The sequence below is a fragment of the Pelodiscus sinensis genome, chromosome 2 (assembly GCF_049634645.1).
Source record: "Pelodiscus sinensis isolate JC-2024 chromosome 2, ASM4963464v1, whole genome shotgun sequence".
Lineage (NCBI taxonomy): Eukaryota > Metazoa > Chordata > Testudines > Trionychidae > Pelodiscus > Pelodiscus sinensis.
In genome coordinates this window covers 194,302,044-194,324,025 of record NC_134712.1, presented here as the reverse complement: position 1 = coordinate 194,324,025, position 21,982 = coordinate 194,302,044, and the positions used below count along the sequence as shown (strand labels likewise).

The window sequence follows — 21,982 nt, the reverse complement described above, 5'->3', positions numbered from 1 at the left end:
TAAAGGCTATTATTCCTGCTTTTTGAGTCAAGTTCTGATACTTCCCTAGAAAACGTCATGTTTTAGTAAGACAGTTGACAGATTTCTACATAACATTCGTCTAACCAAATTAAGGGAAATGTGGTCTCGATTAAATTACTATAAGGTGGATACAAAACTGGTTAAAAGACTATTCAAACAATAGTTCTGAATGGTTGTCTGTCAAACTAAAGGTCCCACAGAGGTCAGTTGGACGTCCAGTAGTATCAATATTTTTACTAATGATATGAATAATGGGAGTGGAAAGCATGCTTATAAAATCGATGAACAATGCCAAGTTGGGAGGGAATGCAAGCACTTATGAAGCACAATTAAAATGCAAATTCATCTTGACAAAATAGAAAATTGGTCTCAAATCAACAAAATGAAATTCAATAAATATAAGTGCAAAGCGCTGCACCCAAGGGAAAAAATGTGCATACACAAAACAGAAAATAACTAACAAGGCACTGGAACTTTTCAAAAAGGATCTGGAAATTACAATACATAAATTGAATGAGACAATGTGATGTAGTTGCATGAACAGCTAATATCTTTTGGGGATACATTAACAGGAGTGGCCTGTATAAGACACAGGAGGCAAATGTCCTGCTCTACATGGCACAGATGAGGCATCAGCCAGTTTAGTGTGTCTCATTTTAAGTGCACATTTAGGGAAAAGGTGGCTAAAATGGAGAGATTTCAGAGGAGAGCAAGAAAAACGGCAGAAGATTTAGAAAACCGGACCTATGATGAAAGGTTAAAAATGAGTCTTTAGGAAAAATAACTGAGGGATAACTTTGCAAGTGTCTTCAAATATGTTAAGGGCTGCTCTAAAGAGGACAGTAATCAATTTTTCTCCATGTCCATTAAATGATGGGCCTAATCTGTAGCAAGGGAAATTCAGGATAGTTATTAGGAAAAAATGTCTAACTATAAGGGGTAGTAGTTTAATTCTAAAATAGGCATCCAAAGGAAGTTGTATAATCCATATCTTCAGAGAGATACAGGTTGGACATCATCAGGGAAAGTCTAAGTTCCCTTGATCCTGGCTCAGTACAGTGCCCTGGATCCATGACTTTTCAAGGTTTCTTCAAGCCATATTTCTATGACTAACACAGATGTGGACAATAAGCTGGACACAGCTCACCAGGGTTCATCCCTGTTGGGCTACCAGCGCTTTATTTACTTGCACCTCCCAAGAGCGTGGCCTCTTGCAGCTTCTGTTGGCCATGGATCATTGTTCCTGGCCAACGGGACCTGCAGGAAGCAGAGTCCCATTTTGCGCCATTTCCATTGGCTGGGAACAGTGATCCGTGGTGAACAGGAGCTTCCAGTGGCACAGGCAAATGAAGTGCCAGCGGCCTGCATTGGGCCAACCCCAGTGAAATGCATCTGGCTTGTGGGCCAGTGATTGCCCACCACTGCTCTATGACCACCACCACTAAGTGATGGAGAATTATATTTATCTCTATAATCAGTTTCTTTTTACCCCATTCTTTCCTCCTAGTAATCATGTGGCCTTAGTGCACAAAATTATCAATCAGGAATCCACATTAAACCAAAAATACTAATGTTTAGGGGACAATGTTTTCCTTTCATTTGTTAAAATCAGCATGCCATTTATTCTACCAAAGAAACATTCATTAAAAAAAGACAGATTGCTGTGTTCTATTCCAAATGTTACACCAGATATATACTTTCCTCCTAATCCAGGGCTACTCAACTTTGGAAGCCCCAAGGGCCACAATGATACCCAACGCATATGCTGAGGGCTGCAACTTAAGTGTGGTTGCATACACATGCAAATAGCTTTTCACACTGACGGGCATGAATATAAAGATTAAGGCAAGACTACACAACACACAAGCCCCATTTCAGTCAGTTGTGCTGATATTAATAAAATGCAATAGTTACCCAATTTTCGCCCATATGACAGCACTTTTAATGAGCAATGACAGTCCAAGAATTTAAATATTAAAGCACGGCTCAATAGAAGACCATTATATAGACTGCTTTTTTGTTTTGGCTCCCACCCACGGGCGGCAAACGAACGGGCATGTGTCGCATGTTGAGTAGCCATGTCCTAATCACTAGGAAATCTGGTTAAATGCTTTTGCCTAGAAATCAAATTATATAAAATTCAATAAAATTAAGTGACTGTCTTTCTCCCTAATGCATAGAGAATCAATTCCAAAAGCATACATACCCATGTATGCTCCCCAATGTATAGCTCGTCTGTCTTTCTTGTCAAATGCATTAATATTGGCACCTCTAGACAACAACAAACTCACCATCTAGGGTAAAGAAAGAAAAATAAGTAAAATACTTTTTTTCATAATAGGAAACTATGCATAGAATGTGGCATAATAATGAAAGGAAAAAATAAATCTTGTGTGAAATTAAACTAAGTTTTAAAATCCTTTAAAATCATCATTCCATTTACATCACTTCTAATATTTTGTGTCAGTACACTGGCTTTCCATACTGGTGACAACTAAGTGACCATGGGGACCTCTAAAGTACATATCAAGTGACAAAGTATTTCAGATTACATACTTTATGCAACTAGTCAACAACCATGGAAAACTACATGTACTGTATCTAGTACATACATACTTTTTATTAAAACTAAAAAAGTAGTTAAACTATGCCCTTAATCATCCTACAAAACTACAAACTTAAAACCTCTCATTTCCATATAAACTGCTAAAAGGGGATCGATTACACTATGGCATTCATTACTAGAAATTAATTTACAATTTATATTTATGGGTTTAAGCATAACCCAGGATATAAATAAAAGGTTATTGATTGTTTCTGAGGGAATAAAGAAACTAGAAAAAGGATTTCTATAGGCTAATAAGAAGGCTGTATCTCACCAGTGTAACAATGTAACTATTATTCAGGGCTTTGGTATAACGATGTTAATACTGTAAATGTACTTATTATACACGTTACCATTACCAAGTCATATACATGTATGCAACCAACAAATCAGAGCTTTGATAGAAAGCAAGAGGGCTAATAAGCAAGATTTGGAAAACTAGATTTACCCAATGTTTTTCAGGTCCTTAACTCATTTTTTAAAATAAAATGAAAAATACATGCTTCATTTAAATCAGTGTTTCCCAAACTATGGGGAAAAAAATACCGGGCCTCAGCGTGGCTGCCAGGGTGTTCCGGGCTCCCAGACTATCCATGCAGCGCTGGGTTCCCCCAAGCCCTCAGCTGAGCTGGGCAGATGCAGCTGTATGTTTCGGGCTTCCAGCAGAGGCCTAGTGAGGGTTACCAGGTGAACTCTTATTGCTGGCTGTGGAGGGGGGAGGAGAGATTGGATATGGGCCACAGAGAAGCAGGGTTGGGGCAGTGGAGGTGCCCAGGGGAATAGGGAGGGGAACTGGCCGGCAGAAGCAGGGCTGGCCAGGGAAGATCGCAGGGGTGGGAACCGGCTGGCAGGGGCAGTGAAGCTGGCTGGGGCAGATCGCAGGGCGGGGCAGGGCTGGCCAGGGGAGATCGCTGGGGGGGGGGGGGAGGGGGAGAGAAGACTGGCTGGCAGAAGCAAAGCTGACCGGGGGGCAGGAGCGGTGGGGCTGGCCAGGGGAGATGGCGGGGGAGGGAGAACTGGCCAACAGAAGCAGGGCTGGCTGGGGAGGGGGGGGGAGCAGTGGGGCTGGGCCAGGGGAGATAGAGAGAGAATCGGCTGGCAGGGACAGCCAGACTGTGGGGGGGGGGGGGGGGAAAATCGGCCAGCGGTGAGCAGGACAGTTCAGGGTGCACGCAGATCCTAAATAAAAATGTAAAAGCAGTGCCTTTTAAATGTCCCCACTGCTGACAGTGAGGTTTAAAGGCACTGCAATGTGTCAGAATGGAGAGAACCTGGTGCATTCACCATCCAGAATGAGAATATGGATAAAAAATTCCAAAGATGGTGTCAGCTTTCTGAAAATAAATGAGCCCCTTTTCAATACATGATGTGGTGGTGCAGGGTTTTATTGGATTACAGTCCATTTTTCCAATCCATATTCCCTTAACTTACTGGTAAGATTATTGTGGGTGGCCGTATCAAAAGCTTTGCTAAAACTGGCTCTGGTGGCTTTGGGAGGACCAAAACTACCATATTTACATATTCATGATTTGCTTAATGAATATGCAAATATGCAAATTAATGTTGCTGGTCCTCCGAAAGCTCGTGAATGAATTTACTGGTCCCCGTGTCAAAAAGTTTGGGAACCCCTGATTTAAATCATTACTCTGGGGTAGGGATGAGGGGCTCAGTATGTAGGCTGCTCCAGGGAGAGGAGACTACCCTCTCACTGCAGCAGCTTAGAGCCAGTTGAAACGCACCACTCCACGGCCATTGCAGTTTCTGTGGGCACAGCTGGGGGAAGATTCATCTGCACCCGTGAGCTCCACAGCCAGAGTGAAAAATACAGCAAACTGTGCACTTTCCCCTTGCTCCCTTATGAAGAGAAACAGCCAGCAATGTCCCTGTGCGAATCTGGTGGAAGGAACTTTGGCCCCACCACCCTCTTTTAAAGGGTACCTGGGTGGTGAGCAGCTCAGGCCTGGGTCACTCCTGGATGGGGTGGGCGGCACCCCGCCAGGTAGCCCCTCTCCTGTGGTTGGTGAGTTTTTCTTTTCTGAATGGTTTTCTGCAAAGCAATCCCATTCCAGCACAACCAAACCCTTACCTTTCTTTAAGTTATAAGAGGAAGCTGCATACCGAATATGACAGCCCTAGCTGTTACCATTTAGGAGGAGTTCTTGAACAAACCAACAAACTTTCTCAAATATATAATAGATAATTCATACCTCAACATGTCCACTGAAGGCTGCATGATGTAATGCTGTTCTGCCTGCTCGATCTGACACATTTACATTACTTAGAAGAGGCACCAAAGCTTCTGCACATTTAACAGCTTTATTTGCAGCTGCTATATGTAGGGGTGTCTGCCAATTTTTGTCACGGGCATTGACATCTGCTGAATGCTTTACCAACACCTGAACAGCATCCTGAAAACGTTAGCAATAAAATAAATTACCAAAGAACTAAAAGAATATACTTAGTAACTCTATGTAAAATACAATAGAATTTAACTAATTCACAGTTTATGGAATTCACATGTATTTTCAGGTTAAGAATAGGGATTTAGAGCGTTAACTGGTTATCCTGCAAGCATCAGCCTTACCAGCATGCTTACCCAATAACCGGTAAACCAGCAACTCAGCCCAGCCTCAGAAGTCCCCTGCCCTGGCACAGTAGGTCTGGCAGGCTTGGCTTGGGCCAGTTGGAGCAACCCATTTGGGCTCGCCACAGGCAGGGGCAGTTTCAGAGTTAACTGGTTAAACATGGTATTTAACTGGTTAAAAAGTTAACCAGAAATTTACATCCCCAGTTAAGAGTTTACTCTCAAGCCCAGGATAATTCTGGCATGGTCACAGATCCCTCAAACACAGCTAAAATACTCCAAATTGGCAACTGATATAGGTGGAAATCCATACCATAAGATCACTAATGCTCAGGGCTGCCTCTATTAGTATGCTTTAGTGAGGCACTACTGTACTTTAAAATATATTATCAATTGTTAGACACCTGCAAATGGTATATTACAGATGTGCAGAGTTTAACATACATTTTTACAGATATGCTTTTTATTCTACTATGATGTTGTAAACAAATACCTGCAAAAGAACTATAACTATTAATGGAGCCAAAACGATTAATCCTGTTTTAATTCTGTAAGTTAAAAGTTTAAAGTGCAAACTTTAACACCATTCTTTTTACATGCCTACAGAAAGTAAAAAACCAAAAACACTCCTATTAATTGCATATGCACACAACTGCACAAAAAGGAAAACAGCATGTCAACACAAATATTAGGATGTAGATGCAATACTTAATTTTTTCCATTAAGCCCACAAAATTGTTCACAATTGTTTCTTTAGTCAAATAATAAGATTGTAACTCTGATCTTAAAATATTCTACTAAAGCTAAATATTGCAGGTGTCTCAAATTACTGTACTACTAATGCAGTTACTTACATAAGTGCTTGAACAGTGACACATTGTCCCAGAAACCAGAGTAAGCAGCTCAAGAGGGAGCATTTCTGTGTCACTCCCAGCTGCAGGACATGCTAGTATGGTGTTCCCATTCATCTATTTCTAAGTCCTTTCATCATCTTAATATCTAAGTGCGTCCCAAATATTTAAAAGTAGAAACAATATTAATAAGTTCTCTTTCATTCCAACTTTTAGGAGAAATAAAATTGATTAGTGTATTTAAGAGTTTTGTTTCATTCCATGTTGTGAGTGTTTGTAGAAAATCAAGGGGAAACTAAGAATAAGTATGTTTTGCCTTTAAAATTAATGAGTTCTGTGATCACTTAGGGCTGTGGTCACCAACCAGTAGATCGTGAGCTACCGGTAGATCTCAGGGGCTCTAGGAGTAGCTCTTGAGCCCTCTCTGAACTGTGCACTTGCGCAGTACATTTACACTAGATTTCCTCATTTGAGGAGCAGCTACTCACTGAGCAACAACACAGGTGAGTAGCTGTGAGGAATGGTGGGAGCTGGGAGGTCGAGAGGGCTGAAACACCCCAACCAGCTGACTGTGGCTTTCACAGCTGGAGCTAGGCGCAACCTCCCTGGGCTGAGCGCAGGGCAGCCGGGCTGGAGGGAAGAGAAGCAGCTGCCTGGCCAGCTGGCCATGGCGCTCAGACAGGGTGCACCACACTCCACGTGGGGTAGCGCAGAGGAGAAGCTGCCTGGCCAGCTGGCTGTGGCGTTCAGCCCAGAGGAGGCTGAACCGTGCTCCAGCTGATTGGATGGCTTCCCCTCTGCCCCTGCCCACATGGAGCTTGGTGGCACCTTAGCTGAGCACCATGGCCAGCTGGCCGGGCAGCCACTTTTCTTTGCTCCAGCCCGGCTGCCCTGCGGTCAGTACGGAGGGAGCGCGGGTCAGAGGCTTCCCTCCGTGGCTGGTGTAGGGAACTCCCTGCCCCCAACTTTGTTCCCTCTCCTCTGCCCCAAACTTGTCCCCAGCCCTCCTGGCCCCCCGTTCCCTCTCCCTTGCCCCCCCAGCCCCGCTGCAGAAACCTGCCCCCCCCTGCAGAAACTTGTCCCCCCGCCACCCGGCCCCCCCTGCAGAAACCAGTTCCTTCTAGCACCGTCTCCTACTACAAAAACCTGTCCCCCTGCTCCCCTCTGCAGAAACCTCCCCCCCCCAGCACCCTGTCCCCTGCTGCAGAAACCTGTCCTGGCACCCTGCCCCCTCTCCCCTGCCCCCACTGGCACCCTCTTCCCTGCTCCAGAACCCACTAGCACTCCTCCCCAGTACTGTGTCCCCTGCTCCCAAATGACTTTTCTATGGGTCAGTGACCCCTGACTCAAGGCAGGTTCCCTGCCACTCTCATAAATAAAGACAATGCAGAAACTTTTTGTGTTTAACAAAGTATTCTATTTAAAAATGAAGCCTGGCCAACAAACCCCCAATTGGGGCCAAGCCCCCATCTGGCCACAACCACTCCTGCACTCCCCCTTCCCCAGACCCTAGATCTGAGCCTATCAAACACTGGAACCTCATGCCCTCAGCCCCTCACATACCCCAACCCAAATTCCTGCACCCTCACATCTGCAAGCCTGTGGTTTGCTTAGTATCCCAACACTGCCCAGCCTGGAGCCCCCTCCCCGAGCCAGCGTTCCCTTCTCCACCTCCTCCTGCATCCAGATTTCCTCCCAGAGCTTGCACCTCTCACCCCTTCCCACACCCAAATCCCTCATTCCCACCCCAGAGCCTACACATCCTGTCTCAACACAGCAAGGGTCCAGCTAGACTGCAGGAGTTTTTCAGGATTCTGGAGATATCCCAGAAAAACTCTTCTGCATCCAGGGTTGCGTTTGTTCTTCCGCTTTTTTAGTGGAAGAGCAAACAGGCTCTTTTGGTCACCCCTATATTCCTCTTTCCACAAGGAATAAGGTGGCTTCCAAAAGAAGGGTTTTTTTTCTGACATTTGGTCCAGTGTAGATAGGCCAAATGTTGGAAAAACCTCTTCCTACAGAAGAATAAAAAAAAAAAAATAAGCAGCAGTATAAGGATTGGGGATAGCAAGTGATGGAGAGGAGGAGAATAGAGAGGGCGGGGCTTCAAGGAAGGGGCGGGGCGGTAGATCTTGGCTTGTTCTGTCATTTAAAAAGTGATCTTGGGTGTAAAAAAGGTTGGAGACCACTGACTTAGGATATGTCTACACAGCAAAGTTATTAACACTGTCCCCATGTTATTTCAAAATAACTTTCCTAGCGTCTACACAGCTAAACCACTATCTTGAAATAAATTCGAAATAGGGGAGCGCTTATTTCGAATTTGGTAAACCTCATTCTATGAGGAATAACGCCAAAATCAAAATAGCTAATTCGAAATAAGCGCTGTGTAGACTCTTATTTCAAAATAGAGGGCCTCCAGCCCTTCCCAGTGTGCCCTGGTGGCCACTCTGGGCCAAACCAGGAAAACTCCTCTTCTCTCACCCAGCCCCGGAGCCCTTAAAGGGGTAGACTCTGGCCACAGTGCCTGTGCCAGCTCCAGGTCCGCCAGCACAGAGCCAGCAGTCGCTGCCCGACCCAGTGGCCCCACCATGAGCCAGGCAGCCAGTGTAAGCCAGCCTTCCACTGCTCCCCAGGCCCAGTCCCCCAGCTCCCAGGAGCCTGCCAGGGGGTCAGAGAAGGCGGGCACCTTCCTGGTCCAGTGCGGAGATCATGGACCTGATTGAGGATTGGGGGATGTCTCCAATGTCCATGATATGTTTACTAGACAGAGGAACACGACCGTCTACAGATGGATGGCAGACAGCCTGGCCACCAAAGGCTACATGCGCACCCAGGAGCAGGTGCGCATGAAACATAAGGAGCTGTGGCAGGCCAATGCGAGGGCCACACAGGGCAGCTCCTAAATAGGAGCAGACACTTGCCCCTATTTTGACACCCTAGACCGCATCTTGGGGGGCGGGATGGTCCGTGCCATCCTGAGGGTCATCGATCCTGGAGCAGAGGGCCCGGACCAGGGAATGGAGGAGGAGCTCCAGGAGCCACAGGAGCACAGAGGGAGCGTGCCACACAGCCAGGACCCCCAAGCCATCCCAGCTGATCCATCACCGGTGTCATCTGGGGAGGCAACAATGTGTGAGTGCCATCACTGTCCCCTTATTGGAGGGGCAGGGAGGGAGACCAGGAACCGCGCGCGTAGGCCTTGCTTACCACAGATCACGCAGCAACCTGTGCACACGCGAGCATGTGCCGTGCCACCCCTGGGCACGTGGCTTCAGCTGACTGCCACACAGGGGCCTTGGCCTGTTAGCCACATGCGTGTGTGAAGAGACATGACATGTTCCTGACCCCAGGGTGGGACAGCAGGACGCCTTCCCTCCACAAGTTCATTCTACACAGAAGAAGGGGACATCTCCCCCCCACCTCATCCACACTATACACAGCACATGGGCATGGGTGCGGTCTCGGGGCAGCTCCCACTCTTGGGGATAGCAGGACATTCTGAACATGGCTTCTGTGCAAGCACATTGGCTCTGATGGTGCAGGAAATGGTCATCCTCACCTTGCAGAGGGGGGCGGGGCAGGGTCTCTGCAGGACCACCCATGCAATGCAGGGGTACTGACAGCAGCACCTGGGGGCACTGCAAGCCCTGCACTGCACCCTCCAGAACTGGGTGCAAGAAGACCTGGAGCTCCGGTGGGAGCAGCTTGCCCAGAACCATGCCATCTGCCAACACTTGCAGACCCTGGTGCAGAGCATGCTGCTTCCTGCCGCTCCAGTGCCTGCTGCCTCCCCAGCTCCTGCTCCTCCTCCCGCTTCTCCCTCCACATCCTCTTCACCCTCCATCCCCCCGGGGACGCCAAGGTCCCCGCATCATCCGCAGTGCTGGGAGACAGTTGGCCCGGCCAGACCCCCATCCCTGAGTCCTGAGCTTCCCCTCCTCCTTCTTCCCCTTGATTCTCCCTTCCAGCTCCCTCCTTCCAGGTTTCCCCCTCACACCCTCTCTCCTCCCTTCTCCTGCCTCCTTTCCCCAGTCTCACCAGAGTTTCATTCCCTCCGCCCCCAGTTTTGTTAAATGAAGACAGTTTGTATTTATGAAAAAAGTGTATTTTTATTTTACATCAGGAAGAGGGGCTAAGTGGGGGAGGGGGGGTAAGTGGAAGGACGTGAGGGAGGAATGAGGCACAAGCCCCCAGTGGGGAAGACCAGGGAAACTGTTAGTGCTCCTCAGGGTGGAAGCTCTCCCACAGGGCCTCCGGGATACTGACAGCCCTGCAATGGACCTTCCAGATGACAACCTGCAGAAAGTGCAGCTAGGCTCACAGGAATCCAAGAGAAGTGCCAGAGTGCCCAGGGGCAGCTCTGGCTCCATGCTGCAGAGTACTGTGGTGTCCCAAGTGAGGACAACCAGAGCATGCAGAGACAAAATGCTTTGTTGTCCTTCATCGAGGTAGGCAAGCAAGCAGGGAAACCTGAGAACTGGCTGTCCAGGGAGGGGAGGGAGTCCCTTTAAGCACAGGCCTCAGCCTCAGGCAGCAGCCACACAAAGTAACTCCTGACCTGATGCCCTGCCGGACCTAGTTCCGGCCGGCCTTAAATGCGATTCAGCGTCCACTCAGTGCGGACGTGCTATTTCCAACTTGCAAAACACTTCTGAAATGCATTTTGTGTGTAGACACATTATTTCACAATAACTTATTGCGAATTAACTATTTCGAAATAAGATATTTCAAAATAACGCTGTAGTATAGACATACCCATAGGTCTTCCAGGAGTAAATCCCATAGTCTTTATCTAGTCACTGTCTCCTGCACACCCTCCCAGAGTTGGCTGACAGATTCGCTGTTCTGATACAATGCAGAGGTTATACAAGGTCATGGTCACAGTCACAGAGGGGGGAGTGCTCTCTCAGGAAGCAAAGACAAGCCCAGGGAAGGCTTTGAATATCATGATGACAGAGGACTTAAGTTGGACAATATTCAATGGGAACCCATTGCAAAGAAAGGAGTGTCAGGTGACCTGTGTTGCTATAGAAACAAACTGCTTTACAGTACATTAGTTGAAGATTTTTGCAGCGCATGTACCTTAATCCCTTATATAACCCCTCTCCTCCATCCCAGCTTTCACTGTGGAACCTTATTCAAGAACTTAGGTGAGTTGAAGGCTATCAGGCTCCTTTGCAAAGGCTGTCTAAGGGGTTGGGCTAAAGAGAGTCCTTCTGGAGTCCAGTTCCTTGTGGAGAGAAAACAGAGGCAGGGGAAAGGTGATTAAAGAAGTTAAAAAGGGTCCTATGGGGCAGACCTCTGGATTGGTCCATTGTGTGGGAGACACCCCTTAGCTCCTTCTTGCTGGAAACACCAACAGGGAGGAAGAAGGACGAGTCACGGAAAGGACATGAGCAACACATCTTAAAGAACACCAAGTTACAAAACGGGTAACTTTTTTTTTCTTCGAGTGCTTGTTCATATCCATTCCATATTACGTGACTCTAAGCAGTACCTGTGAAAGTGGGTAGGAGTTCACAGCCGCATTGATTGTAACTGTTCTGCTGAATCCAATATTGGTCTCTGGCCTGATGAGTGATGGCATAGTGAGATGTGAACGTGTGGACCAATGAACACATTACAGCTCTACAGATGTCCTGGATTAGCACATGGGCAAAGACAACTGCCAAGGATGCCTGTGCTCTGGTTGAATGAGCCTGGACAATTGGTGGTGGCAGTACCTTTGCCAGCTCATAGTAGGTCTGTATGCAAGAGATGGTCCAAGCGAAAATCCTTTGAGATAGAATGAAGCGCTTTCTGACTTTATCTGCCATAGTGATAAAGAGCTAGCTTGACTTGATGCAGCAAATAATTTAGGATGGACTGCCCCAGAGTGCACAAGAGTGAAATGCTGTGTTCCAATGCCTCAGAAGAGAATCTCATCCACTTGGCAAAGAAAGTCAAAACTCATGAATGGACTCCTGCTTCCCAGGAGGACCTGATGGACCTCTTCTGAGCAAGTTTGCTCCTTCATGCCCAGCCACAGAGCATCTATGCTAAGAGGTGCAGAGGCTCAAGGTTGAGGTGTAGGAGCCAACACCAGCCAACTGGTGGTCTGGCTGACAGAAGAGGGGCCAAGAATGGCCCATAGCAATGATCATGAGCATATCACTGAAGAGAGGGAGGGGGAGAAGAATGCCACACTGGAGCAATCATGATAACCCATGCTTTGTCTGTATTGACCTTTACTAAAACACGGCTGATGAGTGTGCCCTCTGTTCATGACAGGAGGAAAAAGTCAGAGAGGGATCCCTTCTCCAGGTCCTGTCGGGGGGGGGGGGGGGGGGGGGGGGGGGGAGACAAACTGATGGCACTTTGTGTTTTGCCTCATGGTAAACAGGTCTACTTGGGAGTTCCCCACCTAAGGAAGATCATGAAGGTGACCTCCAGGTGGAGTGACCACTAGTGATGAGAGTAATCCCTGATGAGGTGATCAGCTACGGCATTCCTGACTCCCAGGAAGTGACCCACTTCCAGATGGATGTCATGGCTGATGCAAAAGTCCCAGAGTCAGAATGCCTCTTGGAAGAGAGCCAATGAGTGCCCCCACCCTCCTTACCTATTGATAAGGAACATCAAGGCCATACTGTCTGCCATGACTCTCACAAACTTGCCCAACAGATGTGGAAAGAAAACCCCAAAGGCCAGCCAAATTGGTAGCCAAAACCCCGACATGGATAGGCAACATCCACATCTCTTGGGTCTGGAAAGTTTGACATGCATGCCACAGCCAATGTCTGAGCTGTCTGACACCAGAACATGGGAAGGTGCTGGATTGACAAATGGAACTCCTTCTGGGATGTTCTCTAGATCACAGCACCACTGAAGGGAGGTAAGTACTGCCAGGAAAATGGTTAGTAACTTTTCTAGCTGATCCCTGGACTGGGAATTCACCGACACCAGATATTGCTAGAGAGATTGCATATGAAATCTGGATGGCAGACCACGTAAGTGTACACCACCACATGCCCCAGCAGGTGAAGGCAGACCCTGGCCATAGTCAGAGGAAATGTAGACACCTCTGTGACAGGGCCTAGAATCTATGTATCAGGAGGAATGCTCTCATATGGGTCGAGTCAAGCACTGCTCCAATGAACTTTATTCTTTGAACAGGTACCAATGTGGATTTCTCATTGTTGATCACAAGTCCTAAGGAGTAACATGTGGCTAGGAAGATCTGGATATCATGTTGGACCTGCCCTTTGGCACTGCCTTTGAGGAGCTAATTTTTGAGGCACCAGTCAATCTGAATACCCAGACATTTGAGGTAGGTTGCGACTTCTGCTGTGCATTTGGTAAATGCTATTGGTTCTGTAGCCAAGCCAAAATGGAGGACCCCTAACTGGTAGTGGGCCGAACCCACCATAAAACAAAGGAAGCATCTGTGCCCCAGGAAGATTGCCATGTGAAAGGAGGAGAGGCTGAGAGATTTGGGCTTAGTCAGTCTGCAGAAGAGAAGAGTGAGGGGGGGATTTGATAGTCTTCAACTTCCTGAAAAGAGATTCCAAAGAGGATGGAGAGAGGCTGTTCTCAGTAGTGACAGATGGCAGAACAAGGAGCAATGGTCTCAAGTTACAGTGGGGGAGGTCTAGGTTGGATATTTGGAAATATTATTTCACCAGGAGGGTGGTAAAGTACTGGAATGGGTTACTTAAGAAGGTGGTGGAATCTCCATCCCTAGAGGTTTTTAAGTCTCAACTTGATCAAGCCCTGGCTGGGATGATTTAATTGGTATTGGTCCTGCTTTGGGCAGGGGCCTGGACTCAACCTCCTGAGGTCTCTTCCAGCCTGAGGATTCTATGAAAGTATGTGTTTCAGGTCAAGGGTGGCATACTAGTCTCCAGGATCCAAGGAGGGAATGATGGGAGGCCAGGGAGACTACAAGAAACTTTGTTTTCTGTAAGTACTTGTTGAGGTCTAATGAGTCAAAAATGGGATGCAAACACCCTTTGGGATAAAGAAAAATCAGGCATGAAAACCTTTGTTCTAGTGTTAAAACCCTTGTTTTAAACCCTTCTGAATTACATTGGGACCTGCTCCACTGCCCCCTGTGGCAGGAGCCCCCAAATCTCCTGCTCACAGAGGTGCTTGTGAGAAGGGTTCCTGAAGAGAGAGGGAGAGGAAATAAATGTGAGGGTGTAACTGTTGCTACAGTACTGAGGACCCAGTGATCTGAAGTTATCGCTGACCATGTCAGAAGAAAGAGGGAAAGGCTAAAGCTGTATCCAGAAAGAGGTTCAGTACGTTGCCCTTGGACAGTACCCTCAAAATGACTTTATAGCTGCTTCCTTGGGGTGGACCAAGCCTGACTGAGCTGAGGGAAGGAGCAGGCAGCTTGAGAACCATTTGGAGCTCTCAGGTTTCTTCTGCAATGGCTCCTGCTGAGGCTGGCTCCCTTGACCTTGAACAGACTGCAATTTAAACCACTTGCATTCCAGGCCTGGAACATAAAGGCCCAGGATTTTATGGGTTGTACCATGTAACTTGGTATCCATCTGTTCTGCAGACAGGGCCTTACCATCAGCAGAGGTCCTGAACTGACTGCTGAGCCTCAGTGGATAGCCCAAAGGAGAGCAGTCAGGACACATGATGCCCAGCAATGGCAGATGCCATAGTGCAAGCAGCAAAGTTTAGAGCACCACACTCTTGTAGCAGCCATACCCTCATTCTGGATTGCCCAGCACTTCTTGCAAGAGCCCTTGGGGAGTGTAGAATGGCAAACGCAGATCACAGCTGGGTTGTAAATGGTACTAGCAGGGCACTGCACACTGAAGTTGCCATGTTGGGTACCAAGTCAGACCACTTCTCTGGTGCCAGAGTGAGCGCTGACTGCATCAAGAGCACTCCCTCTGATTTCTCACTCCTTCTTAGTCTTTGGCTTAAAGAACTTACAAATGCGATACTTACCGCTCATGTGCCATTCACCCAGGCACCTTAAGATTAGGGATGTGAATGACTAGTCGAGAAAATGCTTATCAGATAGTAAACAGAGAAGTCGACTAGTCGTTTTCTGTCCCCTCCCCATCAGGAAGAGGCAGCAAGGGTGGGGGTGAGGAGGGAGGTGCTTCAAAGCAGTAGTGCTGCGTACAGCCCAGGGCCAGCTTGGGAGTCCCCAGGCTGCATGCAGCATTTCAAAGTGGCAGTGACATATGGAACCCAGGGTCTGCGGGGGAATCCCCCAGGGTCAGCTTTGAAATGCCCAGCTGACTCCAGGCTCCACACAGTGCTGCCTCTTTGAAACATGGCAGGGAGCATGAGACCTGTGGGGGACTGCCCTGCTGGCCCCGTGCTTCCCGCATCACTTTCGCCTTTGAAGTGTAGCAACAGTCCTGGGACATCGACTATTCAATTAATCATTAAATTGAAATTTAACATCCCTACCTAAGACAGCAACTCTGTGGGACATTTACAGTGATTGCAGGGTTAAAAGCCTAGGGACCAGAACATGCCCTGTCCCTCAGCTAAGTCCCAAGTGGGACTAACCCACACATTACCACTAAGATACTAACATTAACACTTTTTACAGCAACTTTACAAAGTCTGTCTGAATGAAGCCTAAGCAATGCTAGAACAGTGAGTGTTATGTGCACTATCACTGGTGGCAACAAGGAACTGAGGGGGAAGGGTGGGGGGAGTGTGCAGCACACCTTATATGGTGTCATGAGGGCATCACTCCAGAGGTGGCCAGAACCACTCCCCTATGAACACCACTGAGGGAAAAACCTCTGGCAATGGTGCATGTGGCAACCACACACTCCTAATATGGAATGGACATGAGCAAGCACTCAAAGATCAACAACTATAGTCCCAATGCTCAGGAGAGTGCAGGGACAGATGCTTCAGTGAGGCTCCCACAGGGGAGCATACTGCATTTATCCTGAAGGTGCATAGGCTGTGCGCCAAGCCATTCATAGAAAAATTCTGCTCAAGCTCCCTATGAGACAACAGCTCCATATGAGCACCTTCTTAGGCTAGTGGCTACTATTTGTCCCAAAAGCAAAATCTGAAATGGATGGGTTTAGATCTAAAGTATGCCGCCTGAGATTCTGCAAAACCAAAACCACCCCATTTCACCCTCTCTAATAAAAATAAAGTAACAATAGTACTGATCTGACTCAGGTATTCTGCGTAGGCAGGTTCTGTGAAATTCTCCTACATAACTCCAGCAACAATACATCTCAATCCTAATCTTCAGCATTTTTACTGAGCTAATTTTATGACACTCCATAGAATTAGAATTCCAACTAATTCCAGTTTCAAACTCAGAATTTGATATCTGAACAATGATATAAATATACCTCTTAATTTTTCTTCCTACGATATTTCTATATTTAGCAACATATTGATACATGCCTTAAAAACTTTGATTTTCTATGATGAAATAAAATGCCAGGCGTAGTTTTTAGCAGCTTGCTCTGCCCCAGTCTCTACATTTGAAGATTTCATATGAAACTTAAACCTACAAGCCCAAACTAAGTACTTTATCTTAGAATATTTACAGCTACTAGTATGATTTCTTCATTGAAAATACAGAAAATGTGGAAAGGCTTGCCTGTTAAAAGGAAAAATGTATAACATATTACGTGGAATAGGTGAAAACAAAACCTATTTCATTTCTAGAGTAGTTTTTCCTTATCTTACCCCCCAAAGGAATCATGGACCTTATATTCTAAATAAAGAAATATTCCCTGTCATGGGAATGGTATTCATTATTTCCACATACAAAGACAAAAAACACTACCAGTACTTATTCTAAATCAATGGTCTTCAACCTTTTTACGCCCAAGATAACTTTTTAAATGTCAGGAAAAGCCAAGATTTACCTGATCCCTTCTCTAAGACCCCACCCCTTTCTTGAAACCCCTCCCTCTCTGTTCCCTTTCTCTCCATCACTTGCTATCCCCAGCCCTTATACACTCTCAGTATGGCTACACTGCCGCTTTTTTTTTATTCCTTCTGTTGGAAGAGATTTTTCTGACATTTGGCCCATCTAGAGTGGGCCAAATGTCAGAAAAACCCCTTCTTTTGGAAGCCCCCTTATTCCTTGTAGAACGAGGAATACAGGGGCTGCCAAAAGAGTGTGTTTGTGGGAAAAATTCCTGTAATCTAGCCATACCCTCACTGGGTTGAGATAGGAGGTGCTGGCTCTGGGGTGGGAATGAGGGATTTGGGTGCGGGGAGGAGTGAGAAGAGCAAGCTCTGGGAGGGAATTTGGATGCACAAGGCTGTGGAGAAGGGGATGCTAGCTCAGGAAGGGGGCTCCAGGCTGGGCAGTGTTGGGCTCAGGTGGAGGGTTGGGATACTCAGCAAGCTACAGGCTTGTGGATGTGAGTGTGCAGGAGTTTGGGTTGGTGTATGTGAGGGGCTCAGGGTAGGGAGGTTGGGAGTATAATGGGCTCAGGACACAGATTTGCAATGTGTGAATGGTGCACGAGTGTTGTGGCAGAAGACTCAGGATATGGGGGTGCAGGAGTTTGGGGATGTGAGTCCCTCAGGACAAGGGGTTCCAGTGTATGATAGGCTCAGATTTGGGGTCGGGGGGCACAGGAGCATGTTATGATGCTGTGGCCAGATGAGGGCTTGGCCCCAACTGGGGGCTTGTTGGCCAGGCTTCCTTTTTAAATAAAGTACAGCTGCTCCCTGAGTTGCGAACAGTCGAGTTACGACCGTTCGCACTTACGACCAAAGCTCCCATGGAGCGGTCGTAAAGGCGGTCCCCGAGTTACGAATGCGGCCTGCACTTACGAACAGCACGGTTGCGTGTAACTCAATGGGGTCCGAGTTACGGCCAAGCGTTTGATCCGTAACTCGTTCATAACTCAGAGAGAGGCTGTATGTCAAACACAAAAGGTTTCAGCATTGTCTTTATTCATGTGAGGGGTGTGGAACCTGTTTTGAGTCAGGGGTCACTGACCCACAGGAAAGTCAGTTTGGGCCACACAAGTGAGATACAAAAACACAACCCCTCCAAAACCCCTCAAGCCTCACTAATGTGATCCCAACTGTGCTGATGGAGACAGGGATTTTAAAGTGAGCAGCCAGATCATTGCTGCGCCCACGGGGGGGGGGGAGGGGAGTGTTTGCCCCAAAGTCTATACAAAAGGGGGCCATGTGAGATGTCAAATGAAAGTTCTACTGATTCTGTATATGCTATTCATGTACTTGTACGATGTCTGTATGTGAAGTTATGAATATGGACTCTGTGCTGATACTGGCCTGGACTGCCTGTTGTAAAGAACAATTGTTCAGTTTGACTATGCTAATTAGTGAGGCTCCAGGGACAATGGCTCTCAACGTGCCCAATACACACCTGAGGAATGCATCTGGGAACCTGCAAATCAGCCAGAGCATAATGACTGCCCGCATGTGAAACTGAGATAGGTCACTCGACCATGTGACCTGCTCTGGCCAGGAGAGCTATATAAGGCCATGAGGCGGACTCCATCTTGCCTTCAATTGTGCTACTGATTCCAGATGCAACCTTGTGAGGAACAGCAAGCCGGAAAGAATCGTTGGCCCATCCTGACAGGATGTACACCAGAGACTTTTAAGATAGCAGTTTATAACATCTCTGCTGAGAGCCTGCATCCAGAACTTGGTGATTTGATGCATGTAATGTATTCTCCTTAACCTTACTCTCATGCTTTTCTTTCTTTTATTAATAAACCTTTAGATTCTAAAGGATTGGTCCAGCGTTATCTTGTGGGTAAGATCCAAAGTGTAAATTGACCAGGGATTCGTGGCTGGTTCTTTGGGACCGGAAAGACCCATTTGGAGTAGGTGAGATTGGGTTCTATAACCCCTCATCTGTGTGCAGGCCAAGGGCTGATTGTGGCACAGGGAGAGCTGGGGTGTCAGACGGATTTTGCTCATGAGGCTTCTTGCTGGCCAGATTGGCAGTTGAAGCACTCAGTCTGATTTGTGGCCTATTTGAATGGTCTCCAGTCAGGGGCTGTAAGGAGCCCTGAGTTTGAGCAATTTGTCCTGAGCAGATGCCCTCAGCGGTGCCCAGACCCGGCCCGTCACAAGGGAACAAAGTGCTGTGGCAGGGGACAGGATGCTGGGGCACGGGACAGGGTGCCAGGGCAGGGGCCTGAGGCAGGGGGCAGGGTACTTGTGGGGGTCTGGGTGGGGGAAGGGAACAGGGACTGATACCTGGGGAACCTGCAGCTGTGCACCAAGGGCCAGGAAGTGCACCGGCTGCTCCCCTGTCTCCCAAACAGCTGGCACAGTACTTGAAACGCTGGTCCATCACACGCCAGGGACTTTCTTCTCCTTCTGCCTTCCTGCGCGGAGGCAGGAGGGGAGTCAGAGACCCGGACCGTGCCAGTTCCAACTGTTTGGACAGTGTGCGCTGCCTGAGCAGTTGGAGTTGCCGCAGTCCCAGATTCCCACTCCCTGCCCTGCATGCAGGAGGGCAGCAGGGAAAGAAAGTTCCCAGCGCGCAACAGATCAGCGTTTTAGGTACCGCGCTGGCTGTTTGGGAGGGGGAAGGAGGGTAGGAGCAGCCTGCGCACTTCTAGGACCTGGCACGCAACTACAGAATTCCCTCCTCTCCTCTCAGGATGCCCACGCTACCTCAATTGTCCCTGGCTGCAGCGTCAGCACAGAGTTCTTCTTTGGGGTGGGAAGTTCCGGGGGGGACCCCCCCCAAAAGCCTCGCGATGGACTGGTCGAGCTCCCTGGATCACAATTGACGGACTGGTGACCACGATTCTAGATTGTTTTAATGAAAACTTTTCAAGAGCATGTTATTTTTGCATTTTAACTCTGTATTCTATAATTGGAATAATAAAGTTATGCTTTTTTTTGGGGGGGGGGGAGAGGAGAGAAGGGGGAAGGGGTTAATTTAAAAAAAATATGTTGCAATGTGCCGGCCTCGCCTAAGCATTTTCAGTAGTTACATTTTAAATGAAAATTGGATTGAAATTTTATTAGGAATAGAAAATAATTTGAGATGCTTTTTTTTTTTTTTTTTTTTACACGGAACTATTCTAACAATACATACATGTATTTATTTCATACCTCACTACATGATGCAACAGCTCTGTGTAAGGGAGTCAACCACTTGCTGTCTTTGGCATTAACTCTAGCCCCTGTAACAAAAAATAAAATTAATCAACAGTGTATTCACACAAAATCTAAGTGTTCCAAACAAAACATAACTGTGCAAAGTTACCACAACATTATATCCTAGACTAATTAATACAGAAGGATGCTAAGTAAAATGATACTTTTCTCCGTGGACTTTGGGTTGCTGGAGTCTCCCTTTGATGCACAGATGGAATTCTGTAATTCTTTGTTCACTAAAAGCAAAGTGTATTTAATCAGTTACATACACTATATTAAATCTATTTTTCCAATGGTACTTCAAAGAGCTGCTATGGCAGGAAAAAGAAGCACTGGATACCCCTTGTCTTTATGCAACACAAAGTCAAGCACCCTGCAACACATGAAAGCTAAGGTATTCTGAGAGCAGGTGGGGGAGAAGATTCACAATCCCCATTATCTTAATCCTTTGTGGTTAGGCAGATTTGTTTGCTTCCTTGCTGTTGACAGACAGGCATAGTGATCGCTGTCTCCTTGGGAACTAGAGTACAGAAGGGAAGAGAACAGTAATATTTTTACCCTTTCCACTAGGTTCACACAGCTGGCTTTACGACATCTTGAAGCTGCCTACTTCTGGCTCCACAGCTACTGGACAGCATGCTGGTCTTCAGCAGCAAGACTGCAAAAAACCTGCCTCTTCAGCCAGAGAGAATATTTACTCCTATCAACTAAACAATATGCTAGAAATCACTCAATGCTCTTAAAGGGGAGTGGAAATTGGGCTTTTACACTTAGTTTTTTACTATCTTTTTGTTTTTTCCTTTTAAAAACCAGCACAGTAAATTGGGAAATCATTCCCTCCTCTGTCAGTTTCAATTAAATCAACATTTTGCTTTCATAAAAGGGTCTTCACTGGCAAACTGAATTCTTTTATGAAAATTTCTATTTAACTCAATAAGAAGTTACTCACCCTGTACAGTAACAATGGTTCTTCGAGATGTCCCCCCATGCAGGTGCTCTACTCAGGTCTCGGTGCACCCTCGCGCTTCTGATCAGAGATTTTTGGTGAGCAGTGCCCCTCGCGCCGCACCTGCACACCCAGTGTCTCGTGCTCCTGCTGTTTGCCAAGTGTGCACACAACGTGAGCCTCCTGTGCTCCTTTTCTACCTGAAGTCCTATAAAGACTCCAAGCAGAGAGGAAAAAGGAAGTGGGAGGGGGTAATGGAGCACCCACAGGGGGACACATTGTGAAGAACCATTGTTATTGCATGGGGTAACATCTTCATTGAATGGTGTCCCTCTGGGTGCTCCACTCAGGTGACTCAGTAGCAGTAACTGCCAGATTGTGGTGGGAATTGGAGTAATTTATGTATAGGAAGGAAGGACCTCATCTGCCACAGATGTGGAGAGTATTGGCCCTTTCTGTAGGGCGTAATGCTGTGTGACGGGAGGACCACATAGCTGATCTACAAATGACCACCATTGGTGCGTTATTTAGGAAGGCCATTGTCGTGGCCATCACACGTGTGGAGTGAGCCCTAATCACGAAGTTCATAAGCTGTCTATATGCTGAGACGGCTGTTCCTGTACGTGGCCCAGACCAAGCTACAAAGAGCCTATCCAATTTTCTGGTTCCACTAGTTCTGTCCAGGTAGAACACAATTGCTCGTCTGGCATCTAATGTGTGCAAGATGGCCTCCCTGGATGAGGTATGAGACTTAGGAAAATAGGCAGGTAAGTAAATGGGTTCATTTAGGTGGAAGTTGGTATGACCTTCAGGAGGAACTTTGGGTGAGGCCTGAATATAACTTTATCTTGGGTAAAGGTAGC

At 47.2% G+C, this 21,982-nt stretch overlaps 1 protein-coding gene across 8 annotated transcripts in view; it reads right to left on the bottom strand.

Annotated features, from left to right (window-relative positions):
* Nucleotides 1–21,982, bottom strand: part of ANKRD28 (ankyrin repeat domain 28) — a 234,980-nt gene that overhangs the window by 73,531 nt on the left and 139,467 nt on the right. For 5 of the 8 annotated variants that reach the window (XM_075922123.1, XM_075922127.1, XM_014578649.3 and 2 more), the window contains 3 exons: nucleotides 20,129–20,199; nucleotides 4,834–5,034; nucleotides 2,228–2,315 (listed from right to left, as the gene is read on the bottom strand). In XM_075922123.1, coding sequence (XP_075778238.1) covers nucleotides 2,228–2,315; nucleotides 4,834–5,034; nucleotides 20,129–20,199 — 360 coding nt within the window. The remainder of the gene's footprint in view (nucleotides 1–2,227; nucleotides 2,316–4,833; nucleotides 5,035–20,128; nucleotides 20,200–21,982) is intronic. The other 3 variants (XM_075922126.1, XM_075922124.1, XM_075922125.1) reach the window with 1 other exon arrangement.